At 46.4% G+C, this 26,446-nt stretch overlaps 1 protein-coding gene across 2 annotated transcripts in view; it reads left to right on the forward strand.

Annotated features, from left to right (window-relative positions):
* Nucleotides 1-26,446, forward strand: part of Ksr2 (kinase suppressor of ras 2) — a 402,376-nt gene that overhangs the window by 357,274 nt on the left and 18,656 nt on the right. For both annotated transcript variants that reach the window (XM_013520300.1, XM_013520301.1), the window contains exons 15-16: nucleotides 22,652-22,748; nucleotides 23,777-23,910. In XM_013520300.1, the coding sequence (XP_013375754.1) occupies nucleotides 22,652-22,748; nucleotides 23,777-23,910 (231 nt within the window). The remainder of the gene's footprint in view (nucleotides 1-22,651; nucleotides 22,749-23,776; nucleotides 23,911-26,446) is intronic.

Here is a 26,446-nt window from a genome sequence, read left to right on the forward strand (position 1 = left end):
AGGTAGTGTATTATTGCTGTTTGACAGGTGGAGGAGCCCAGGTAAGTGACCTTCTGAGGCATCCAGGGAGGAACCCGTAAGGCTGGGGGTTTGAGCCTAGCAGCCATGCTCTGAAGCCTTTGGACTTAAAGACAGAAGTAGGATGGTAATGACCTTGGTGGTTCTACCCCAACTGGTCAGGCAAGTACCTAAGAGACCGTCTCACTACTCTCTTCTCAGGACACCTTGAGTTCCAGCCTGGACAATCTCATTTAGTGCCTGAGTGAGTTCATTACACCCAGCTTAAGGGTGAAACACTGAGACTCCAAAACATTAAGCCATAGTAGAGCCAGGAATCAGACCTGGGCAGTTCTCAGACTCCTCATGAGGATAGTATTCTATTATTCTATTGCAGATGAGGAAACTGAGGCTCAGAGAGGTAAAATGACATGACTCTGTTTCACTCTGAAGCTCAAGAGCTCTGCCCTGTGGTTCTCTCTCACTTCCATCTTTGCAGGAAAAGAGACCAAGTTCAGCTTCTCCACTTTCCTCCTAGAAGACCCCCAGAATGGGCTCCCTGCTCCCACCCTGGGTGTGTGATTTTTAAGGCCATGCTAGGAGGCAATGGCCAGCTTGTGGATGGTACAAAGCTCTTTTGAGACCTAAAGGACGATATTTCTGAATCTCTCAAGCAAGCAGACCCTTACATGCAGGTACCGGCATGGAGTACTCAACCGGAAATTGAGAGTTTGTGGTTTGCTAAGTAGGAAAAGAAGCGGTATTTGCTAAGGAGAGAAATGTCATTTTCAGGCTGCCAAAAAAGAATGTTAACGTATAATATGGAGAACCAATAAAATCCATAGTCTAATTCTACTGGGCCGCCTAGTTGAAATAATTTATGAAATTACATCTGAAAGCCTTGACATTTAGCTCCTAATTTTGATAGAGAAGATGTTTGGTTAGGCCCAATATTGGTGGCATGTATATTAAATTTAAAGATCTCTTCCCAGTTGTAGATAATCAAAGCCTGTATTCCCAATCAAAAGGTTTAGAAATAACTTTGTTATTAAAGTATTTATGCGTTCACTGGCTTATCTAGCCATTCATCCAATATAGCCAGGAGATAGTAGGTCCTGGAACTACAGTGCTTTGTAAAATATGCCTGTAGCTGGACATGGTGATGCATGTCTGAATCATAGATACCTGAGGAAGGATCACCAGTTCAAGACCAATTTGATCAACTTAGGGATTTAGCAAGATCCTGCCTCCACAACAAAGTCGTTCAGATTACCAGATGTAAGAACGTTACAACCATCGTTAATTCCTATCCTCTTGTTTTGAAATCCTGTATCATTTTATTGTTTTTGCATTGTTTTGTTTTTATCTTCATTGTTGTTATATAATTATTTTTTTCTCTTTAAGATAAAAATGATCTTACCTCTGACTAAATAAATAAGACTAGGAATGTAGCTCACGCAAAGGCTCTGGGTTCAATCCCCACTTCTAAAGGAAAAACAAAAGACCTGCCTATTCTCAGTAACCTCACAACTACTGAATGTAGGCCAAATAGTCTAATCATCATATGTCAGGTAGGAAGTTTTAAAATAGAGATGTGCAAAAGGTGGGAAAGAGCTCAGAGGAAGGGGCTCCTGACAAGTGGGATGAGCTTTTCTTGAAGAATAAGACGTTTTGGAAGAAATGGAGAATACAAGAAGAATATTCTTGGTAGAAGGAACCATGTTAATCACAATTCCACATCGACAGACTCAACTAACTACAGATCAAACATAGTTCAAAGAAATACTCCAAAAAGTTCCAAAGAGGAACACTTGAGGTTGCCACGCTCCAAGCGCTACACTGAACCCCCTCAAATGCAGCGGCGTGTGCACACCCCGCAGTAGCCTCCTGCCATCTCACCATCCTCGGTCTCTCTCCAGCACTCTGGTTGGGACATTGTTCATCTTGTGTCTCATTCAAGTACTAGGTAGGTCTGCTCCTGTGCTTGTGTTTGTACTGGACATATACAGACTCAAATACAAACTTTTCTTTCTTGTTGTCGTTCCCTAGCCAATACAGTGTAACAGGTTTTTATCTATCACTTTCACTGCATGGGGTATTTGTAAGTCATCTAGAGATGATCTAAAGTTTAGGAGAAGATGTTCATAGCTTAGATGCAAACACTGTGCATTTTGTATAAGGACCTTGAGCATCCACCAAGTTCAGTATCTGCAGAGGGGTCCTGGAACCATTGTCATTGGATAGCAGAGGGGAAACTCTAGCTCATTTGCGCTAGAACAGCAGTACCAACTGTGAGGTACACAGTACAGCACCAAAGCAGGATATGTCTTGATCTCACAGACAATAAGATTGGATAGTGTTGAGCCTTACTGTGTGCCAAGCAATGTGCTGAGCATGTTACACATACTTTATGCTACTTCATGCTTAGAGCTCCTGAGAGGTGAGTACGTATGAACATTTGCCTCCCTTTTACAGTAAGCCTTCAAGAAATTTTGTTTCTGGCCAGGATCCCTTGAGCACAAATAGCAGAAGCACAAAACAGCTTGAGCAGGAGGCTGGGGGATGTGATGAAAAACTCAGGGAGAGTGGAACAGAATGACCGGGTTCTGGTCTTAGAGGAGAGGTGACAGCCACTATATACTGGTTAAACCCTACACACCTCCCTTTCTTCACTGTAAAATAGGGAGCCTTTCACTGTATAATGGGGCCACCTACACCCAGCCACCTGAGGTTTGCCTGGAATAACAGAGCAGGGTCCGTACTATTGGAGGGGACAGTGTAGGGACCAACATGAAGTCGGCACTCTTACAGAGTGAATGCCCCGGTTAGTCCTAACTCTTGTGCACATCTTGTTCCAGGTCTGGGCATCTAGTGCTACCAACTTCCATAGGGCATCCAAAAGCACATGCACCTTCCACACTGAGGTGGCTAGACAGTCACGTAACATCCTTGTATCTTCACCCTCAAAGCTACAATAGATAAAAGCTAGAGTAGCTATGGGGTTTAAGAAGGTCTGGGAGGGCAAGATTACCCAGGCAAACATTGGGAAGGAATTCTTTCAGTGCCCTGAAGTTGAGAGCTCAAGGGAAGAAAGAACCCTAGATGAACTCGAGTGGCAATTTTTTTGCTCGTCTCTGAGAAATTGGCACAAACTTACATTTTGTTCCTTCACTTTCTAAATTGGGTTTTGGGGAATGACAGGACTTCGCTCGAAACAGATTACCAAGGTGAGGTTTGGTGACTAATGGAAATATTTGTAATAGGATTAGGTGAGTTTTCGTCTTTTCTCATGAAGATACAACATTGTCACATGACAACCTTTTAGGGCATAGAACCTGTTTTTAATCTCTCTAGACGTTTACTTTCTGTTTTTAAATTATGGAGTGGTTAGGTCACTTCCCTGGGGTGACTTGCTTTCTATCTGTGAGAAGCAGGAGAAAGCTATTAACAAAAACATGAAACTGAATCTTGCCAAGCATAGATTCCCATTTGCCTGTGGTTCTTTAAAGCAACTATACTACTCAGTTATGTACAAAGGGAGATGTCCATGGCCATTTGGAAAAGAACCACATTTCTTCCACACCAAGGAAAATACGATTCTCATCCCAGAGAATTTGGTTTCGCTGGTGGTATTCGTTGTAGAACTTTGACTCTAACCACCATATCTTAACTTTGCTGATATTGCCATTGTCCCTTTTCTCTTTGTGTTTTCTTCTCATGACCTCTGTCTTTTTTCTCCTTTGTATTTGGGGGCCCATAGTCAATCATAGCCAATTTATGGAGCACTTTCAGTGCTCTGATTTCTTTGCATGTTGTCTTGGTTACTTTTCTCTCGTTGCTGAGACAAAATACCCAACACCCAAAATGAAGGAAGGAAAGGTTTATTTGGCTCACAGTTTGTGGAGGTTTCAGTCCATACTTGGCTGGCTCCGAGGCAGAAGGTAGCAAAGCAACAAGAGCAAAGGGGGGAATGGCAGCCGAACAGCAAAGCAGCCAGAGCAAACTGAAGGAATGGCGGCAAGCAGCTTCTTTCTTGCCTTACATCATAAACAGAATACCCCCACCTAAGGGGCGTGTAGCTCTCACATAATCTCCATGCCCTCCTCTTCCACAGGCTCAGGATATATACAAAGTAAGTATCCTGCCTTCCTGCTGAGTTACTTAGCCAAACCTCTAGACTCCCCAAGTTGACACAATGTATCAACCATAACACATGTCCTTTGAGTCAGGATAAGACAGGATTATGCGGCACTAACAAGCAAGGCCAAAGCCTCCGGGGCTTACTCAAAAAGCTGATTGCTCACTCACATGAAGTCTGCTGTAGGTTAGGCAATCCTCCAGGGCTGCAGTGCAGTGGCTCAGGGATCAGGCTGCTCCAATCTGTGACTCTGTATATCATCATGGAGCCTCCTTGGTAACTGTGGCAAAGGAAAGAGTGATTGGAAGTTAGGTGACTGGTTTCTAAGTACCCCAGCAAGGAAGTGGGAAGAGTCACTCTTCACTGCCAGAGCCTGTCACATAGTACTGCACAAGTGCAAAAGGACTGGGAAATGTAGTCTCCTTTTGCACCTGGTGTCTGGGAGGGAACAATATGAAGCAGGACTGAGCACTGGTGTTGTCTCTTCCATGCAACCCATCCCTCCCAGACCTAGGAGAAAGACTCGGGTGGGTCCACTTGCACTTATTTTAAGCAGCTTTCCCAAAGGCTTATAGCTGAACAGTATCAAGACTGAGTCAGGAGCCTGGTTTTATCCAACTCCAAATTCCAAGCTCCAGACCGCTAAGTGCTACTGCCTCTCCTAATAAGTCTCTCTCCCTTGCACGCTCCTTTCTATTCTCCTTATGAAAAGAATTCTTCCCATCCCACTCAATTTTTCTCTGTTCTTCTTGGTGCAAGGAAATGGTTCATTTCCTTCCCAAGGTCCAGCCCAGTAATCTCACCCACCCAGGCCTCTTTAAACCCTTAGGTCCTCCATCTCCTGTCTAAAAAGCTTCCAGAGAAAAAAACCTGAATATTCTTTGCTGTAGGGCATGCAGAAGCATAAATTTTAGAAACTGGGATAAAGAGAAATATCTTCCCTGCCTGGCAAAACTGTGAGATCAATCTTTTATTTCCTATTTCCCAGCCCCAGGGTCTTTAGCAAATGCAAGATGAAGAAGTGAATTGGGATTTTTATGACTCTCCAATTTTTTTATGTTATAAACAACTTTACTGATATAATAACTTTATTGATACCCTAAAGTTTTCTCATTTAAAGTGTACTTACAGTTCAGTGGTTTTTAGTATATTTACAAAAATAAGCAATTATTACCAAATGCTAATTTTGTAACATTCTATCACCCCAAAAAACCTTCTACCCATTAACAGTCATTCTGTACTCCCATCCCACCCCAAGTTCCCCCGGCCCCCAACAACCTGAACTTCCAGTTTTAGAATTGATTTTCTTACTGGAGTACTTCAAAGTCCAGGAAAAATGCAGGCATGGAGTGCTCAGTGAGGGATGAGGGACCAGTTCTGCAGCTGGCATGGTGATACCTGCATTCATCCCCACCTCTTGTTACAAAAGAACATAACCTAGACAGACATGGTACACATAAATACAGAGACCTCTGCACCCGTATACCCAGTGATGCACCTGCATAAATGTATTGGTCAGCTTTCCATCACTGTAACAAAATGCCTGACACAGGCTGCTGATAAGAAGAGATAAGCTTATTTTGGCTCATGCTTCTGTAGTTTAAAGTCTAAGATCAGGCAACCCATTGGATTGGGCTTCTTGTGAGGGCCACACATCATCATAGGAGCAAGTGATGGTCACGTTAAGCAAGGGCGCACAGAGCAAACAAGAGAGAGACTGAGGTCCCACAGTCTCTCTCAAGGGCATGCTCCAATAACCCAGCAACCTTCCACTAGGCTCTACCTCTTAAAAGTTCACCACACCTCCCAGTACTACTACCCTGGTGACCAAGCCCTTACATATGGACCTTTCAGGGACACTTATCCAAACCATAGCAATAAATATGCATCTACACGTGTCTGCATTCATCCACATGCACACATTCTGTCACATACATGCATATGTGCTGCATGCATAAACACATGTACACAGAGAAGCACAGACATAGCCTGTACCCAGAGTACACCTGTGTATAGGGGTGCGGGCCACTCCTGTGGCTTTTTAATGCAGCTCTAGTGACCCTTTGTGTGGTGGCAGTGGGTCGGATCACCTCCCCACGGCAGCCCTGTCCAAGCCAGTGATCTGTAAGGAACGAGTTCTGAAGCAATATGGGATTTGCCTTGCTCGGATAAGCATTTGTCCGGCTAATTTTGCACCCAGCAACTGCTTTTAAAGGCTCTGTTACTGGATAATGTTGGGTTTTGAGCAGAGAGTTGGGGAAGGAAGACTTAAAAACAGAAGAGATTTCCATGGTAAGCATGTCTTTGTCTGGCTGGCGTGGCACTGGGCAGCTCAGTCTGTTCCCACCATTGTGAAACTCAGGCTTGCAAGCAAGTTCTTGTATATGACTGCACTTGCAGTGACCCAGCTCTGGTTCCCTCTTCTGCCCAGTTCCCTCCTCAGCCCAATTCTACCCAAGCGGAGCCTTGTTCTTGCATCTGTGACCCCTACTGGAATTTTCATGTGTATCATCTGCCCACCCACCGTACTGCATGAACCCATACCTGTCAGAGCATCTGGCAGGGTAGGGACTCTGGGAGCATCAGCTTGGTGCATGGGTGGATGGTTGGATGGGTGGTTGTATGGCTGGCTGGCTGGCTGGCTGGATGGATGGATGGATGGATGGGCAAGTGCACAAATGGAAAATCTACTTGGCCTTGACCATATCCAGTCCCATGTGCAGAGAAGAATGACTCAAAGTGGTCCAAGTCCTAGTTCTCATTGCCCAGTCTTTTGGCCCCACTGCGACTTCTGAGAGAAGGGACCAAAAGCATTTTCTGGAAAGGGCCAGAGGGCAAATACATCCAGCTTATCATACAGTTTCTGCCACAACCACTGGACTCTGTTGTTGCAGCATGAAAGCAACTGTAGACTCTTTGAAAACCAAGGGTGTGACTATAATGAAACTCTATTATGGACACTGAGATTTGATTTCATATAATTTTCCTATGTCATAAAATATTCTTTTGAATGTTCTTCAACTGTTAAAAGAGGAGAAGAGCGTTCTTAGCCCATTGACCATAACAGCAAAAGCAGACCTTGGCCAGTGGGCCACAATTTGCAAGCCCCACTGTCGAAACCTGGCTCTTGTAGGCCTGTAAAATCCTCTGCAAATCCTGAGCTGCAGCAGTGTGGGTAGTGGGCATTTTGGCATGGGCCTGGGTAAACTGGATCTAGCTCCTACCCCAAGCCTTGGCAGAGGAAGATCCTGGGTAAGTTATTCATCCTCCTGTGTCTTAACTTCATTGAAAAAGTGGGAGGGTGAAAAGTTCTTCAGAGCTCTTGCGAGGGTGAAATGTGTACAAGGCTTGTGTCAAGAGCTTGGAAAATGTTCCCTTGCTCCCTCAGCCCTCTAGCCTTCCTCTCCCAAAGAGGCCAAGGAGCTAAGTGGTCAGGAACAAGACCATGGTGACAAATGGGCTGAGTCTAGAATGCCCACCTCTGCCTCATGTACCTTAGCTGCATGACCTTGGCAAATGACCTCATCTCTCCAGATCTCAGTTTCCCCACCTGTGAAATAGGAATAACACCTGCCTTAAGGGGATGAAGTTAGGTAGACACATAAATAAGACCATTCATGGAAACCCCTTAGCAAAGAGCTTCTGGGAAGTTTCCTGAATGGTGTTCATTATTCTCACATGGAACAAAGCTCTTTTTCTGTAGGAATAAGGTTTAGCTTCAGATAGCCCTGGGTTCCAGCCAGGATGAACCTACAAGACATATCCGTGGGAAATTCCATTGCCCATCTCCATTGTGGTCTCTTCCATGAAGTAGGTGGGCCGGTGGCCTCTAACTCTAGTCTCAATCTGAATTCTGTGCATATCTATGCATGTTCTGTCTGCCCTACATGTTCTCTTACACCATATCCAGGTAGATTCCATGCTCAGGTACCTTCCCAGCATCCCTCAGGAAGGAGGGGTCCTTCTCCTTTTTCTCCTCTCCCTCCCCATCTCCTTTCTCCAAAGATCTAGGGTCAGTGGAGCCCGAGTGGCAGGAGGAATGCTGCCTTGTCCTCCCCCACTGCATCCTCAGCCTTCCCTCCTTTGCCTTCTTGGGCTCCGGGCCCCATGGCCAGACGTAGCCATTTTTGAGGGTGATGCACACCACTCACCTGCCAGCTCCTTTTCCGCTAACGAGCTCCACAGTTATTGTTCAAAATTAAATAGTAAACCGTCTTCCTCTGCATTGATTGCCCTACAGGGAGGGGATGTTGTTGAACTTTCCGAGAAGCACTGGGCATTCCCCACATGCCCAGAACATTCAATAGACAGAAGAAGGCGCAGAAATGCTTCCCGTCCTGGGAGCCTGGGAGCCAAACAGCTGAGCTCCTTGGAGTCAGAACTCAGATCAGACTGTACTTTCTCCACACTTGCATCTCCGTTTCTCACCAGCTCAGTAGTTTCCAAACTTGTCTAGAGCATAAGCATGTGCGTCTGCTTTCCCTTCAGCCTGACTCAGAGGAACTTCTCTCCCCCTCCACCTTCTTTCTTCCTTTTCTCTCAGTTTACAAAAGTAACACATGTGTATTGGAGAAAAATTAGAAAAGAGAGATAAGCAGCAGAAAAAAAAAAAGTATAAAGCTGCAAATCCCAGTGCTCAGAGATAGCTCGGCTAACACCCTGGGATCTCTTCTCTGCGGATTTTTAATGCATATAAATTAGGTGATGTAGATATACATTTTTAAAGACCGCAATTCAGTCTGCTGTTCAGCTGAAAAATAAAGGTGGTTCTGGTATGCCAATAACAAGAGCTCACAACGTCTCGCTATTCGGCCCTGGAGGGCAGCCGGGCCAGTGGTCTGTTTGGTTTGTATTTCCCTTGTGGTAGCTGGGGCACGAAAGAAGCAGAAAGCATCTTTACTAATTTGATCTGGGGTTTGTGTATTGTCTGCTTTATATGCTAAGACAGCAGGGAAAGACCTACTTTCGACCTAAAAACAGCCGTGCCCAGCTTTGGTGGGCATGGGATGCTTGTGCTCTGGAGAACAGGTGTAGGAGCCATTCCCTCCACCATGCGCCCATTTGCCCATTCCAGGAGCAGTTTCTGGCCTTCTCTCCTTGGCCCAGTGAGGATGGGCAGAGACGTCACAGTGTTTGGGAGAACTTCCTGATCCAGCCACTTTCAGCTTGCCTGGCTTGTCTTTGGCTGGCAGTTAGGGATTCCCAAACAGAGGCAGCAAAGGGATGGTGAGGAGTAACATAGCCTGACCTTGAATTTCAAAGGTAAAAGGAAAAGCCTGGGGTTGGGGTCAAGGAGTGGTTTTAGCTGAGCTCAGTGGACAAAGGTTTCCCAGGTCAGACTGTTCGAGTTGGGGCTCAGCTCAGCTGCTAATCACCCGTTCAAAAGAAAGATGCGAAGATTCAGGGTCTGTGTTCAAATCCTGACCTTGTTCCTCCTTCCTGGAGACCCTGATTAGACTGTTTAACTTGCTGTACATATATTGAGCCCCACTCAAAAACAGAGCTCTACTCCCAGACGGAGGATGGCATAAGAAATTTTCATTTCTATGACTTAAAAAAGAAATCTCTATCAATGAAGACCTTCACCTTCTCTCATTTAATTTCCAAGCCAAGCTGAAGAATGGGTATTACAGTGAACACACAGATCACACACATACCTGTGCAAGAGAAGAAGGAACGACAATGTTTCCTGCCCTCGAATGACAGCTAGAGAGTCTCTGCACCAAGGCTGAACTACTTACAGTGTGAATTTGGCTTGGACACCCCATGCCACTACTCTGCATCACAGTTTATCACGCACTGTGACTTTCAGAGACTTCGGGTACCTTGCCCAACATCACACACCCTGGATTGGGACAGAATTTTATCTCAGGGTTCTGATTCTGAGGATTGTGCTCCTAAATAAGCTGACCAATTGGCTCAGTTTCCTCATCTGTCCTGTGGGCATCACCATAGCTGCATTAGCGAGCTCAGAGAAGCATTCACAATGAAATGATGTCAGAAAACCTTTAGCCACTACCCCTGGCTCCCTGGAAGCCCCTCAGAGATGACTGTCACCCTAAATGGGATGATGCTGCCATTTCTTGAGGGAATTTGAGAGAACTTGCTTAGAGATTGTCACAAGTTGGCTCAGAGTCTGTGTCCTTGAAAGACTTAATCTGGTGGCAAAGGAGCCCACTGTCCCTCCTGAAATGCCAACCCTGACTGTCCTATTAATGAAAGCACCTTGCATTTATTTCTCTGTTGCTCTAATTATAATTTGCAATTATTTTGTTTGCTCATTGCTTGTCTCTGCCACAAGAGTATCAGCTCATCTGAGCAAGGAACCAGCCCTTCTGTCTTGTCACCTGTGCACACCATCCTGACATTAAGAAGAAAGTCCCAGCACGGGGGTGGTATTTAACACCTTCTTAGCCCTTACTTGCTATAATATTTATTTTACCTAAAGAAGAATCCTCAGCTTTACAGACTTTGACACACCACACCAACAAACTTTGTTTCATAAGGCGGTTGTTTTCATCCGCCTTCCAGGGATAGTGGCTAAAGACTTCCAGGGAGCCAGGGAGCCAGGGATAGTGGCTAAAGGTTTTCTGACATCATTCCACTGTGAATGCTTCTCCTAACTCTTTAATGGAGCCATGGTGATGCCCACAGTACAGATGAGGAAACTGAGCCAGTCGGTTTATTTTTATATGTATTTGGGGCTGAGGATCCGGCTTTCCAGCTGGTAGTGACAAAAGAAAACGATAGGAGTTTCTTTTCAAAATGCTGTCCTAGTCCACTTTCCATTGCTATAACTGAATACATCAGGCTGGGTGACTTATAAAGAATAGAAATATAGCTTACGGTTCTGGAGGCTGGGCAGTCCGTGCACATGGCACTTGCATCTGAAAAGGGCCTTGTGCTGTATCATAACATTGCAGAGGGCCCCAGAGTGAGACAGAGCAAGTATGTAAGTCTGGTTCTCTCTCCTTCTTATAAAGCCACCAATTCCATTGCAAGGGCCTCACTCTCATGACCTTGTCCAATCCTAATTACTTCCACAGGGCCTACCTCCAAATACCATCAACATACAATGTTGGGGATTAAGTTTGCAACTCATAGACTTTGGGGACATGCCTGAACCATAGTAAATCCACTGTATTTTCAAATGCAGTACATTTAAAGCAAATATTAGCAAGAAAGGATTTACGTTGGCTAATCTGGCCAACTTATGTAAGGACAAGTTGGGGAATCTAGAATGAAATGGGAAGGACACTGAGTGACATGTGCAGCCTGACTCTTAGGGGATGCTGAGATAATAAGATGCAATATCAGAGAAGAGCCTGCCCCAAGGTATCTTTGGACGGTGTCCTCAATGGTGGCTGACTCACACTGAGGCAGAGACATGCAGGGCTAGGACTCCCCTGCCACTTTTCCTGCGGTGTGCCGCAGGCTCATATCGCCCCCGATGGCTGCACGGCCTTGGAACCCTCCTTCCCTACACAGCCCAGATCAGAGAGGAAGAAATTCACCCAGGTGTCCAGCACAGACTCACAGTCAGGGGTGGCAAGGACAGTACCTAATGGTCAGAACCACCTGTCTCGGTCCTTAAAGAGCCTGGAGCAGCCAGCTTCTGGCCTTTTGATGTAGCACAATGAGGCCCAGCCCGGGGAGAAGAACACAGTAGACCAAGAATAGTCTACATGTGCATTTCCTGCCCCACTTCCTGGAGCTTTGCAGCTGTATCAGAGGCTGGAGGAGGGTGGGGCAGGTGTGCACCAGCAAAGCCAAGGCCTGCCCTCTGTGGACACCTAGGTGCCAGCTTTGCCTGTTTTGATGCCTGGGGGGCCACAGCCATCTTTCTTGTCTGGCTGGGACATGAGCCTTCCCCAACCAATCTTTTACTTAATGGAACCCTATAACTCTTCATTTCCCAGACACACCTTGGGTTAAATGGGTGAACAGCTGGCATTTCTCACTCACTTTCTGGCATTTCTCATTTTTATAAGAAGCTAATCTGGCATTTTTTATTATACAGCCCCAGAGTCCCAAGGCTTAATATCTTCCGTGTTAGATTCATGAACGACTTGGAAGTTAGAGATTGCCTGGGGCTGGATCTCATAGCACCAATTTGTCGCTCGGAAGGTGATTTATTTGTTCAAGGGAGGAGAAAAGGCATGGGACAGTGAAGTGGGATTTGAGTTTCTGAGAAGTGAGGAGAAGGCTCAGAATCGAGTGTGCAGCAGAGGGCTTATAAATCCTTTTTGACAAGTGACTGTTTTTAAAATAACAACAGATTTGGAGACCAAGTGGCTTGGGAACTCAAATCAGTCAGAGCTTGGGATTATTTCCACCTAGCTGTGTCTTTTAGTGGGAGGGTGCCAATTTGAGGAGGGCAATCCCTGGGTGATGGTCTTTGGAATCCAGACATGCGGCCTTTGCTATGCTACTCAAGCATGCCATGCTGTCCTATCTCAAGGCCTTTGCACGGCTGGACCTTCAACTGGAACCCTACCTGCTCCCTCAGACTTTCACAGAACTGTCTTCTTTCTTCATTCAGCTCTTAGCATAAAGATTACCTCTCCGGAAGGGTCATTCCTGACCAGCCTCACTAAACAATCTTCAGCCCCATCTGCTCTCAATGCAACAAATCTTTTTATTCTCTTCACGGCACCTGCACCTTTGTGAACTCTCACGCGTTTGTTTAACTCCATGGAGTTAAGGATGGGACCTGTCTTGCACACTGTCTGTTCTGTACCCGAGACACTGCCAGGTCCACACTCGCATTGGCTGAAATGGATTTTGAACTTGACTGATTGTCCCCAGGCCTCAGTAAAATGAGTAGCATGAGCATTCGTTGTGGTTCTCAAAGTCGAGTCCCTGGGCACCCAGCATCAGAATTACTTGGAAACTTGTTAGAAATGCAAGTGCTCAGGCCCACCCCAAATACCCTGAATCAGAAACCCTAGACGTAGTACCAGTCATTTTTGCTTTGACAAGTTCTTCCAGGGATTCCAGTACCTGCTGCAGTCCGTCAACCACAGGCCTAGAGTCTGAACACCTACAAGTTTAGGCAAGTGATGTAAACACAGGGAGCAGACTAATAGGGGTCATTACAGAATGGTGAGGTCTGAGGCAGAGGAGACCACAGACAGGGACATTTACACTTAAAACCAAGCATGCTGACAAACTCAACGTCCTCCCTCCCAAGGGAACCCTTTGTTACTTTTCATTAGAGCCCCTGGGAACCCTAAAAACACAAAGCCAAGTGGCAGACCCACAAGAAGGTGATTTCATTTCATTGGGTGTGATGCCGTGGTAGGAAGCTCACACTCTAGAGTATTGGAAGAGAGGGTATCTTTATCTGTTTTCTGTTGCTATAACAAAGTACCTGAGAGCAGGAAATGTGTAAAGAACTGAAGTTTATCTAGCTAATGGTTCCGAAGGCTGGGAAATCTAAGAATGTGAAACCAGCATTTGGTGAGGGCCTCATGCTGCATTGTAATGTGGGGGCATTGCATGGTGAGACAGAGTAAGCACGCTAGCTCAGGTTTTTCTTCCTCTTCTTATAAAGCCACTAATGCTATTGCAAGGGCCCCACCCTTATGACTTTATCTAATCCTAACTACCTCCCAAAGAGCACACCTTCAAACACCATTAATGCATGCATTTGTGGATTAACTTTCCAACTCATAAAGTTCGGGGAACACATTCAAATCACAATAGTAGGCCTGGCCGTGGGAGGCAGCCTTTAGCCCAGTGCCCATTCATCCATTTGTTCAGCACCAGTTTGTGTGTTAGGGATTTAGCAACAAACAGATTGGCCTAGTTCCTGCCCTCATGTAACTGACAGTCTAGAGGGGAGAGAGTTGGTAATCAAAGACTGCAGCCAGCGCATGCACAATTACAACCTCAATAGGAATTCAAAGTTACCATCACAGTGTTTTGGGGGCCAATGGGAAAATGACCTAGTCAGGGAAGCCAAGGGCTGGGAGTAGACTGAGCAGCTGGGGAGAGCATTGCAGGTTGAGGAAACAGCAGGGCACAGTCCCTGGATGGACTGATGTGTCTGGAGCTCAGTGAATGCAGGGCAGAGTCAAATGAGAAGAGGGTGGCACAATCTTCAGGGTCCAGGCTGCATGGGAGCTCTGGACCCTGGAGGTGTAAGGTCCCAAGAGCAGTGGGGAGCCATGGAAACAGCAGAGGGACTTGGTCAGCCTTGCATTTTGAAGCAATTACTTGGAAGTATAGGATGGAGACTGGATGGATTGGAGAAGCCAGAGATGCAGTGAGAAGAAAGCTGTGATTGTCCAGGAAGGAGTGTATTATTATTAACAATAACATTGGTGATCATTCTATTAGTGAGAATGGGAGCCACTATTCAGAGAGCATGCAGCCTGGCTGGATGCTGGGCTGACAACTGCGCTTGTGTGATGCTCATTTTGGCCTCACACCTGCTACAGAACCATACGGTATTAGTGGCACATAGCTGCTATAACAAATGACCACCAACTTGTGATTTGAAACAATAGAAATTTATCTTATAGTTAGATCTCCAAAATGGATCTTGACAGTTTAAAATGAAAAATGGTGTGGGCAGGTGTGCATACCTCCTGGGGGGCGACCTGGGGGAAAATTTGTTCCTTATTTTTCCGGCTTCTAGAGGCTGCCTGCATCCCTTGGCTTAGAATCTTTTTCTCTGTCTTCATAGCCAGCACTGGTAGGTTGTCACATCATTCTGACCTCTTTTTCTATACTCCAATCTCCCTCTGTCTCTCTCCTGTCTTACCTGTGGAGTCCGTGACCAGTGACAGTTAATTTTTTTTTCAATACTGGAAATTGAACCCAGGGTCTTACCGCTGAGCTGAGCTCAAGCTTGAAATCCTCCTGCCTCAACCTCCCAGGGTGCTGGGTTGACAGGCCTGCACAACAGTACCTTGCTCTTCAGCTTCAACTTGATTGGCTTGAGAGATGCCCAGGACAGTGACAAGAATCATTTAGAGCTTTCAATGATAAGGAACAGCCCACTGCAGCACACGTGCCATAGGTTTGCTGGCCTAGGAGATTAAAATAAAGCACACTTCTGAGTATGTCTGGATGGATCATAGAGACATGGCCTTGGAGTCTACATCTGGTTCCTGGATCCTCTCTATGGCTCTTCCCCTGTCTCTGCTTCCTGGGTGCAATGACTTGAATGGGTTTCCTTCACCACACCCTTCCATTATAATGTTGGAGCCAGCTGACCATGGCCTGAAATCTCTGGAACCATGAGCCCAAATCAACCTTTTCTCCTGCAAGTTATTTATGTCAGATGTTTTGTCCTAGCAGCAGAAAGCTAATTCCAGGCCCATCTGAATAATGTCTTCATCTCAAGAGCCTTAACCCAGCCATATCTGCCAAGTCCCTTTACCATGTAGGGTAAATGTCCACAAGTTCCAAGGATCAGAACATGGACATCTTTAGAGGTGATTGTGCAATTGACCGCGAGACATCTTTCATCACCTGGGCTATAGGGCCTCTGTGTGGCAGAGCTGGGCTGGGAACCATGTGTCGGATTTCAGAGGCAACTGCCTCCAACCAACTCCCTCCTCCTGCTCCCCACCATTCCTATGCTTTGGTGCTGAGAAAGGAAGGAAGTGTTGTCACAGGCATCCATCTTTTTCTTCTGGCCACTGTAACAGCCAGGTGAGCTAGCTTGAACAAAAGCCCTCAGAGACAACCCTACTGAATGGTTTTTGTTGTTTCTGACAAGCCCCACTTAGGCTGGTTCTCAGTAAACTCCTTAGCCCCAGCACCATCTTAGCCAAAGCCTGGGTGTGTCACAGGGATATGAGGTTGAAGGACATTCTGTGGGAGCTGTCTGAGGCTGGACTGGGAGAGCTGGGTGACTTGCTCAAGGAAGTTCTCATTCCTTGTTCTACTTTTTGGAGGAACAGGATTTTTTTTTGCCCAGAAAGATACCCAGAGGGGTATTGTGTGCACACATATGTTTGTATGTATGCCTATAGCCCAAGAAGCTTGAGAAGGACTAAGTATATCATTGAGTCTCAAACACCTTTCACTGACCTCCATACTGCTACTCCCCGAGACAGCAGTCCTCGTTAATCTTCACTGGCGCAGGTGATGGTGGTAGTGCCATTTCTGCTACCATTTGCTCAAGGAAGGTCTGTACTTGCCACGGTCTCTGGGAAAGCCATTAAGTAGCAAAAAGGTGAACCTTCAGAGCATAGGGTCCAGGGGCAGGCTGCTTAGGTTCAAACATCAGCTCTGGCTGTCCCACTGCTAGATGCATATCCAAAGGAAATGAAATAATTGTGTTGAAGAGACAGCTGCACTCCCGTGTTCACTGCAGCACCATTCACAGTGGCCAAGGTACGGGACTCACCCAGGTGTCTACCAGTGGACAAGTGGCCGAAGAAAATGCGGTAGGCATCCAGCACGGAACGCTATTAAACCTTCAAAGGAAAGAAATCCTGTCTCTTGTAGCCACACGAGTGAACCCCGAGGACACTATGCTAAGTGAAGTAAGCCAGGCACAGGGAGACATATACAGCATGAGCTCACTTATATATGGAACCTGAAGCAGTTACACTCATAGGAACAGAAAATAACATGGGGATTACTGGAAGCTGGGAGGCAGGGAGATTATGGAGCTATGGGTCAAAGGAGGAAGAAGTCCAAGAGATCTATTATACTATGTAACAATATATTTGATACTTGAAAACTAGTAAAAGAATAGAATGTAAGTGTTCTCACTACACATAAAAAATGACAAGAATTTAAGTAAGGTGACGCATGCTAAACAGCTTGACCTAGCCATTCTACCATGTACCTATATATTGAAATGTGTACATCACACACACACAGACTTTTTACTTACCAATCTTTTTAATACTCCAGCTCCACTTAATTTCTATGACCTTCAGCTCTCTCACCTGGAAAATAGGACTAATATTGTATTTCATTGAATCTCAGATCCTCTCAGAATATGTACCATTTGGGCTAGAGCTGGAGCTCAGTGGTTGAGCACTTGCCTGGTATGCATGAGGACCTGGGTTCCATCCCCACCACTGCAAAAGATAATCACAAAAATAAAGAATATGTACCCCTTGTGTATCATTGAAAAGAAGGAAGTGCAGTGCCAGTGAGACTGTGACCTGTGTATGATGGCAAGACACGTTTGGTTTTTCAGGGTGCTAAATTGTGCTGTGTGCCTCTTGGAGCCAGAGAGAATATATGGTGAGAATACCCCTCTCATGGAGTTCCTGAGTTCCTAAGTGTAGCTCCTAAGTGCAGATTCCTGAGCACGTAGAAATCTCCCATAATTGTATTATCCCCATCTTACAGATGGGAAAACTGAGGTTGATGCCACTTCCTGAGGTCACTCCTCAAGCTGTAAATGACTCGTAGTTGGGATCTGAGCAGAGTCTGTGTGCTGCTTCTCACCCAGCTGCTCTGCCTCCTTAGTGGTCAAGTATCCTGTCCAATAACTAAGCACCTGCCCAGAAGAAGAGAAGGTGGAGAACACGGGGAGTGTGCTGACATCATGGCTGTGTTTTTGTGAGCCCTCTGGGTCTCCATATCCTCATCTATAAAATAGGATGATACCACAGACCCCATAGGGTTGGTAGGCAGAGTGATGGAGGTAGGTAGGTCTCAGTATGTGCTCAGTGAACCTTCACGCTCTTCTCCCTTCCCTCCCTTCCCTCCCTCCTCCAAGAGGCTCTCAGAGCATCATTATCAGCCACAGGAAGTTCTGAGCCCAGCGTAGCTCCTGTGGACACTGGGACTGACTTGGCTGGACCCTCCTAGCCCTAGTCTCCCTGGAGGCCCCTGCTCTTCCTTTGAGCTCAGGTTTCACCTTGCACCAGTCTCCAACTTAGTCCCAGACACATACCTGAGTGAGAACCAAAGAAATGGGCAGCTCCAGATTTTTCTGTAGACAGTGTCCGTCAGGACTGTGCAACGTGTATAGAGCACTGGTACTGGCTTAGCGCTTTTCTTACAAACTACAGCACTGCATGTCCACATTCATCCTTTCCTCGCTAAATTTTTGTTGGCAGGATCTTGTTGGCAAGACAGGATCTTGCTATGTAGTCCAGGCTGGCCTTGAACTCACTACACGGCCCAGACTGGCCTCAAACTTGCTATCCTCCTGCCTCAGCCTCCCAAGTACTCTGATGCCAGGTGTGTGCCACCATGCCTGGCCTTGTTGATTTCTTAAAATAATTTTTAAAATTGTATCGGTACATGTTTGCAATTCACGCAGTTTACTGTCGTCTTGGGGAGTGCTTATGTGCACTTACAGCTTGTTTCTTCTTTTTTCATCCCCTTCCCCTCCCCTAGCTCTCCACTTCCCCCTCCAGTTCTATCCCCTTTTTACTCCTTGCTGATATTACCTGTCCTAGCTCATGTTATGGGGTAGAGTGTTTACAGTACTTGAGGTTATTAGTTTCCTGTACGTGGCGCATCTTTATTCCTCATTCCCCTTTCCCCTCCTCCTCACCCCTCAGCCTTGTTCCTTTGGACCACTTTCCTACTGCAAGAGCCCTGTCCCTCCGCCCCTTTCTACCTATCCTTTATCTTTTTCTTCATTTGTACTTTACCTCACTCAAGTGACAGATACTATACAATATTTAAGTTTATGTGTCTGGTTTATTTCACTTAACATTATATTTTCCACATGCATCCATTTGCCTACAAATGTCTCAAATGTGTCACTCTTTAGAGCTGAGTAGTATTCCATTACATACAAATACCACATTTTCTTTCTCCAGTCACCTGTTTATGGGTATACAGGCTGCTTCCAGAATTTAGCTATTATGATTTGCACTGTTACAAACATTGGCAGGCATGTAGGGTGATGACTTAAGGTCTTTGGGGAAGATTCCTAGCAGGGGGCGAGCTGGGTCCTATGGAATTCCTAATTTCAGTTCTTTGAGGCATCTCCATACTGATTTGCACAATGGTTGTACTAGTTTGCATTCCCACCAAAGGTGCACCACAGCCCCACCAGCATTTGCTATTACTTGACTTCCTAATGATAGCCATTCTCTCCCATATAAGATGGAATCTTAGTGTTGTTTTAATTTGCATTTCTCTAATTGGCCTCCTTGATTTTTTAAAAGTGAACTCTGTTTTGTTTTGTTCTGTTTTTCCCTGGGCATGGTGGCCCATGCCTATAATCCCAACACTATAGGAGGCTAAAACAGGAGGATCACAAGTTCAAACCCAGGCTAGGAAACTTAGTGACTATGCAAGACCTTGTCTCAAAAAATAAAAAGAGGTTACAGATGTAATACAGTGCAAAGCCCCTGGGTTCAGTCCCCAGTAAACCACACATGCACGCACACACACACATCCATACACACACGCAAATGATAACATACCTGCAGAAGTGTGCAGATTATAAAAGTACAGCTCAGTGAATTTTCACTGTGTACCTACCTGTGCAGCCAGGACTCATGTCTCCACACAGAGAATTGCCTGTCCTGACCCTCTAATGCTCCTTTAGCCTTCCTTTGCCACACAGACACACATTAACAAATACACACACACACACACACACACACACACACATCACCGCTGTGCCAGCTTTCAGCACATAGATCAGTTTTCACTGCACTTGCACTTTGTTTGTTTGTTTGTTTTTTTGTTTGTTTGTTTTGTTTTTCTCCGGTACCAGGAACCGAACTCACGACCTTGCGCTTGCCAGGCAGGTGCTTTTGCCGCTGAGCTAAATCCCCAGCCCCTGCACTTGCACTTTGTATAAACGGAATCTTTCAGTACTCTTGGGTGTCTGGCATCTGTAGTATGTCTACGAGCCTCATCCCTGATTTTTGCTATTAGTAATAATTTATTTTTTTACGGTGCAGTGTGAATGTATTTTTATATGGACGTACCACAGTTTATACGGTTTTCTATTGGCAGACATTTGGGTTGTGTCTTAGTTCAGGCTGTTATCACAAAATACCACAGACAAGATGGCCTAGCAACAATGGAAAATCTATTCACTGCTGTTCAGGAAGTGAAAAATCAAAGATCAGGGTGCAACATGGTCCAGCCCTGGTGAGGACCCTGTCCAGGTTGTAGATAGCCACTTTCTTACTGGATCTTCCCTCTTGTCAAGAGAGTCAGAGAAAGGTAGAGAGAGCTCTCTGAGGTACTTTTTCTAAGGCCACTAATCCCATTCCTTAGGGTGATAAGGACCTTATCACCTCCTCCACCCTCTAATATCATTGCATTGAGAGTTAGGATTTCATCATAGGAATTTTACAGAGGTACTATTCAGTCTGTTGAAGTTTGACTCCAGTTTGGGGCTATTAGGATGGGTCGCTATTAATGTTTTAGCACATGTTCATGGCTCTGACATGCACATCTTGCCCAGTACATCCTCAGGGAAGGAATTGATGATGGTCATGGGTTATTTGTATGTCTTGCATTAGTAGATGTTCCGAACCAATTTATACGCTCTTCAGTGACTGTTGGTTTGTCCAGTGGCTCCAGAATTTGTAGGATAGCAAAGGAAGGGAGCAAAGACTTTGCTGCCGGGCAGACTGTGAGCAGCAACGGGAATCTGGAAGCTTTCCACTTTCATGAGACACCCCAAGCTGGAGAACTCTGGTGTCTGGGAAGTCGTTGCGATGTGGCGATGATTTGCTCTGGCGTCTGCAGTGGTGAGGGCTCTGGTCTGTAATGAGTGTAGGTGGCTGTTCGAAGTATCCAGGGGAGGAAATCCACCCCCAGTCTCTGCCATCTCGAATATTTAAATGTCAATATGGCTTAATTGGCTGCTCCGCCCACCTCCCCTCTCCTCTCCTGCAGCAGTCTCTGCAAACACACTGCCTCAGACAGCAAGGGAGGGACAGCTTTGAGTCACCCTGGGCTGCCTCCTTCCAACTTACTCGACGACCTTGGACAGGTGAATCAGGCTCCCTGTGAGTCAACTGCCCTTGGAGTCTCACCCTGAACCGGTGAAAAGAAATGAATCTTAGTCAAAGATTACAGGTGGTTACAGGTAGCATTTAGGAGCATACACTACAGGCATGTGGGTGGGTATGTGACAGACTGGATAAGTAGAGAGTAGACAGATGTAATATGTGTATAGATACATCACATTAGTATTTGTGCAGTGTGTGTGTGTCACCATTTTATTGATTATTCACTACCTTTTACGATAAATCAGCATTTATGAGGACTTCCTTCTACACCGATTGTCCTGATAACTGTGAGGCCACCCCATTTCACAGATAATGACATCAAGGCTCAGAGAGCCAATGACTTGCCCAGGGGTGACATAGCCACTACATGACAGATCAGGATTCAAACCCCACAGATTTTGACTCCAGAGCCCTGTGCTTCCAACCACCCTGCCATGCTTCCCACCTGGTACCAGGCACTGTGCCAAACTCTGTATCTCATTCAATTCCTACACTACACTACAAGGTAAGTTTCCTTTGATAGATAGGAAACAAAGGCCCAGGCAGGTTAAGTCTCACCCCACGACACGTGGCAGTGCTGGGATTCACACTGAGATCCCTCTGATCCCTCAACTGCATGGAAATGCAATCTCACAAGGTCTAGTGTATGACAAGGGCTCAGTAAATGCTGAGTGAATGAACACAGTGCCTTCAGTATTTTAGCAATCAAGTTACAGAGTAAAAGAAAAACATGCAAGTTATTTTGATGTAGGTGGGAAATTAATTTCCATAAGGATATTCTTTCATCTTTCAGCCAACATTGGCTACTATCAGCTAGAGGCTGGGGACAGTGATGGATCTAGAATTCTTTCATTCATTCAGTCACTCACTCACTGCATACGGAATGCCCTCTCTACACACCAGGACTCAGGCTTACCACGGAGGCACAGCGTGGATGAACATGTGGCAGCTGAATGAGAAGGTGTTACTGTTACTGCATAATGCGCTTTTTCAACTTGTCGTTCATCTTAAGCCACTGGTCCTCGAAATGAACTCAACGAGGCTGAAAATAGCTTGAAAAACCCTCTATGTAAACAGGCGTCGGGTTGGGGGCAGTGTTGTGTGTATTTACACACCCTCATTTAAAGGACTGATGCATCATTTATGGTGATACTTAGCATGCATCAGCCATGCCTTGCGGTCTTTTAACACTGTCCCTATGCATGGGCCACTCCCCACGGTACGAGCAGCGGGAACGAATGGCCCACAGAGTGCTGAGGGCCATCTGAAGACTCACAAGTGGTTGGTTCATGCACAGCTTCCCACCGGTGAGACCCTGGAATCAACAGCCTGGCAAACTCAGGCTGCCCTGAGCTGCATTCTGGACATGTCTTGCAGCTGAGAAGCTGTTGAAGTTCTTGAACTTCCCCTGCTCTCCCTCCCAGAACCACCTCTGAGAGCCAGTCCCAGGCTTGATAATTATCTCATAGGCATGAGAGCGGCACATCCATTCCATTACTTGTGATGTCTAATAGCCTAATAACTGTGATAGGTCACCTTTTTCTTAGTGACTGCCAATCGCTTTAATAAATGATCTTGTCCTTTTGCTTTTCAGCCTCTGTAAGGGACGGACACTCTACTCGGTGGTGAGGGATGCCAAGATTGTGTTGGATGTCAACAAAACCAGGCAGATTGCCCAAGAAATTGTGAAGGTACTGTAGGCTCTGGGACCCCCACCTAAGCTTTTGAAAGACCTGACTTTTTCTGAGAGGTTCTCCCAGCAATCCTCAGACTGTAGGTCTGGGTTTAGACCATGGTGTGGACTTCAGAGAAATTAGACCAACAAATAGCAGGTGGTGTGTATATAAGAATTCTACCAAGATGGCGTCCTTAGGAATGGCCGACCAGCGTTGGGCTTCCATCCGGTCCCTCATTATCACAGTATGTGGACATGTGTGAAGGCCAGTGGACACGTGTAAGTTGCTTGGTTTTCCAGGTTAGAATCCATTATCTCTGTCCCTGAATCCCCACCAGTGCAAGCCATTTCTCTCAACAGCTGTGGGGAAATGTCAAAGTATTGGTTGTGGTTTTAGATTAAAACAAACAGGAACATCCTGTCTCCTCGCAGGTGCCTTATTAGTCAGTTGTCCTCAGGGTTTATTTCCTATTGGAAGTGTTAGCACTGAACTATAGAGAGAAATAAAAGATGAAACTGCTCGCAGAAGCAAAAACAATCTCTAGATGTTCGCTCTGGAGCTAGTCCCCCAAGACACTCTGCTCTGTGTCCTTGATTGTTCTGTCAGGAAACATCTCCAGCCGGCCTGGGTGTGTTCTGCAGGCGATGGGCTAAGTGAATGGGAGGAGCAGCCTCCCCTGCAGAGGAAGAGCCTTAAAGGAGGCCTGGGGGACAATGGCTGAGGGTATTCCTTTCTCCGGGGACCATATCCCACTTTTATCCCCACTCTTTTCCCTCTGAAGACCTGTTCCTTTGCTTCTTCAGGAAACAGACAAGCTAAATGGAGAGGGCTTTGCGGTGATCTGAGGGTGGTGGCACATTTGTGATGTGGGGACTGTGTGGGCCATGGGGATCTTCTCCTACCCAACCTCCAGGCTCAGTGGGCGGCCCCCAGGCTCTACCACTGTCAGTGTGGTCTCACTAAGGGACAGGGTGTGAACCTACGTGTGGGTGGTGGCGAGCATGGGGGCCTCAGGCAAATCCCTGTGTCCTTGCTTCCTGCAGGGCATGGGCTACCTGCACGCCAAGGGAATACTTCACAAAGACCTCAAGTCAAAGAACGTCTTCTACGACAATGGCAAAGTGGTCATCACAGACTTCGGGCTCTTCAGCATTTCCGGCGTGCTGCAAGCTGGCAGGTGAGCAGGGGCAGAAGGGCCCAGAGGTGTTCTTGGCAGATGACCAGGTAGGAACTGATCCCAAGTGGCTTTAATGACCCAGAGTCAGGGTTGGGCCTGGGGTCACTGAGCTCAGGGCCAAGGCTACCACGTCAATGACGGGGGCCAAATCACTCTTTAATCCCCTCTGGGCCAGCGCCTCCCTCCCCTGTCCTGCTTGGTTCTCCAGGTTAGTCTTCAGGCCAGTGTACATCACTGGGCACAGAGCATCCTAAATCCTACAGAGTCCTTGCCTTGGAGTACTTTCCTGCTATCCTGAGACTCTCTGGAAGTTGCGCTCACTCAGGGGTCCTTGCTCAAAGTTGGCTTAGGAACTAATTAATTTTAGTACAGCAAGAGTACAGCCAGGAGCAAGAGATTTAAAATGAAACCGCCTGCAGCCCGATGGGGCTCTGCCACTTACTAACTGCGGCTTTAATCAAGGCGCACAACTTCTAAGAACTTTAGTTTACTTGACTGCAAGAAAGACGATGCCTGCCTCGTAGGGTCCTTGTGAAGATGTCACACGACAAGCATCCTGCGCAGCTCCCGGTGCCCATCAAATGCCTAGCAAAACAGTAGCACTGCTGAGTTGTGGTAATTAGTGTTAATTTGCATATACCTCCCTGTATCACCCGGGAGAAAGATTAGCCTTAGTTAAGTAATTAACTCTCAGATTTCACTTTCCCCAAAGCAAACTACATTGGGTTGACCGTGGGAAAAGCAGCTTGATGTCAAATAAACAACTCACAATTCACAAGGTCCACCCTTGTGGCTTTTAACTTGGAGTGTGTGCTTGTATGCGTGCTTGTGTGCCTTTTCTCACCACATCTCCAGCAAATGCCCTGCTTCCCCAGGAGGACAGTCTCAGGATTTCTTTTATTGTATTTTACTTTCAGCTGTTTTGGAGAACTGCTCGTTTCTTTGAGGTACACAGCAGGGGCCTCTGAAGGGAATTTTATTCCTGCTCTTTAATACCTTCACGCTAAGCCAGATCACCTGAAATTTGGCAGAAGTTGATGTCACCGTTTCTGCGTGACATAGCAACACACAGAAGTTTCAGTTTCTTTCTTCAGATGTTACCCTGCCCCCAAAGGATTTCTGTGGACTCCAAAACCATCTACAGCACCTGAGATAAAAAATAATAATAATAATAATAATAATCATCGCAAGCTCAAGCCCAGCCTGAGCAATTTAGTGAGACCTGTGTCAAAGTCAAGGGGTAGGGATATAGCTTAATGTGAAAGCCTTGGGCTCAAGCTCCAGTACCACAAAAAGAAAAAAAGAAGAAGTCAACAGTAAACCACCAAACAGATCATTCGCGTGTGGAGACAGTCCCTGAAGTGGCCAGCAGGGACAGATGGGGCAGGATCCTGTCTTCCCACCCAGCACCACTAGTAGCCTGCTTTGCTGTTGAGGGGAACCCCCCATTAAAGGCAGGGCTAAGGAAGCAGCTGGGGACATCACTGTGACCCCAGTATTTGCTTCCAGGTAAAAAGGAAGCTGATAGGTATTTCCTTTATCTTTTCTTTATCTTGGTTGAGGCCTCTTTTGAAAACCAGATTCCTCCCTGTCTGTCCTCTCCAGTTCTCCCCAAGTAGTTTCCCCCAGGTGGAAGGCAGGGTGCAGGGCCCCCACCTTCCTCCCTTTAGATGATTGATTTGCTGAAGCCACCCAGAGAAAAGGAGGAAGAAGAGGAAATGCGGTGAATTAAGCACCTTTCCCTTTAAACTCATTCATGAAGACCCCATACCCATCAGGAAGAAAGTTCAAGTTAAGGACAAAATGGCTTCAGCCTTGTCCAGACAGCACCCTGTCTCTACCTGCCTGGTGGTGAGCACGAACCCAGTTAGTGTCAGGAGAGGCTGGGGAGCCCCCACAAAGGCCACAACAGGAAGTTCACATTTCTTGTCTGCCCGCAAGTAGCCATCGGGAGCTTCCTGTGCTTTCGTCCTTGTCCTAGTTGTAAGTTGTTGTGCAACCAACTACCCCAACACTTGGCGCTGCAGAATAAGTTATTATTGTTCTGCAGGTGACTGGGCTCAGCTGCACTTTTGCACTCATGCTGTCTTATAGGTGCAATCAGGGGACCAAAGCTGGAATCACCTGAAGCTTCCTTATTCTCACATCTGGAACAGTTGGTGTGGCTGGAACAGCTGGGGAGTTGATGGTGTTTGCCTTTCTCCCCTTCTTCATGGCCCTCTTTTCTCCACGCAGCCCCCCTGCATGACCACACTGGGCTTCTCACACCAGAGAGGTCTCAGGGTAACCAGAACCCTTAGAGCAATTGGGTTCCACCAGATGGAGCACGACCAGGCCCCAAGTGGAAGCTGCAGCCTTCCATGTCTGCTTGAGAAGTCTAGAACATCCAGATGCAGTGACACATGCCTGTAATCTCACTGCTTGAAGGCTGAGGCAGGAGAATCGCTGTGAGTTCAAGGCCAGCCTGGGCTACATAGTCAGTTCAAGGTCAGCCTCAATTACAAAGTGAGACTCTCTCTCAAAAAGAGAAACAAAA

The sequence above is a fragment of the Chinchilla lanigera genome, unplaced genomic scaffold (assembly GCF_000276665.1).
Source record: "Chinchilla lanigera isolate Chin_1 unplaced genomic scaffold, ChiLan1.0 scaffold00054, whole genome shotgun sequence".
NCBI classification, from domain to species: Eukaryota; Metazoa; Chordata; class Mammalia; order Rodentia; family Chinchillidae; genus Chinchilla; species Chinchilla lanigera.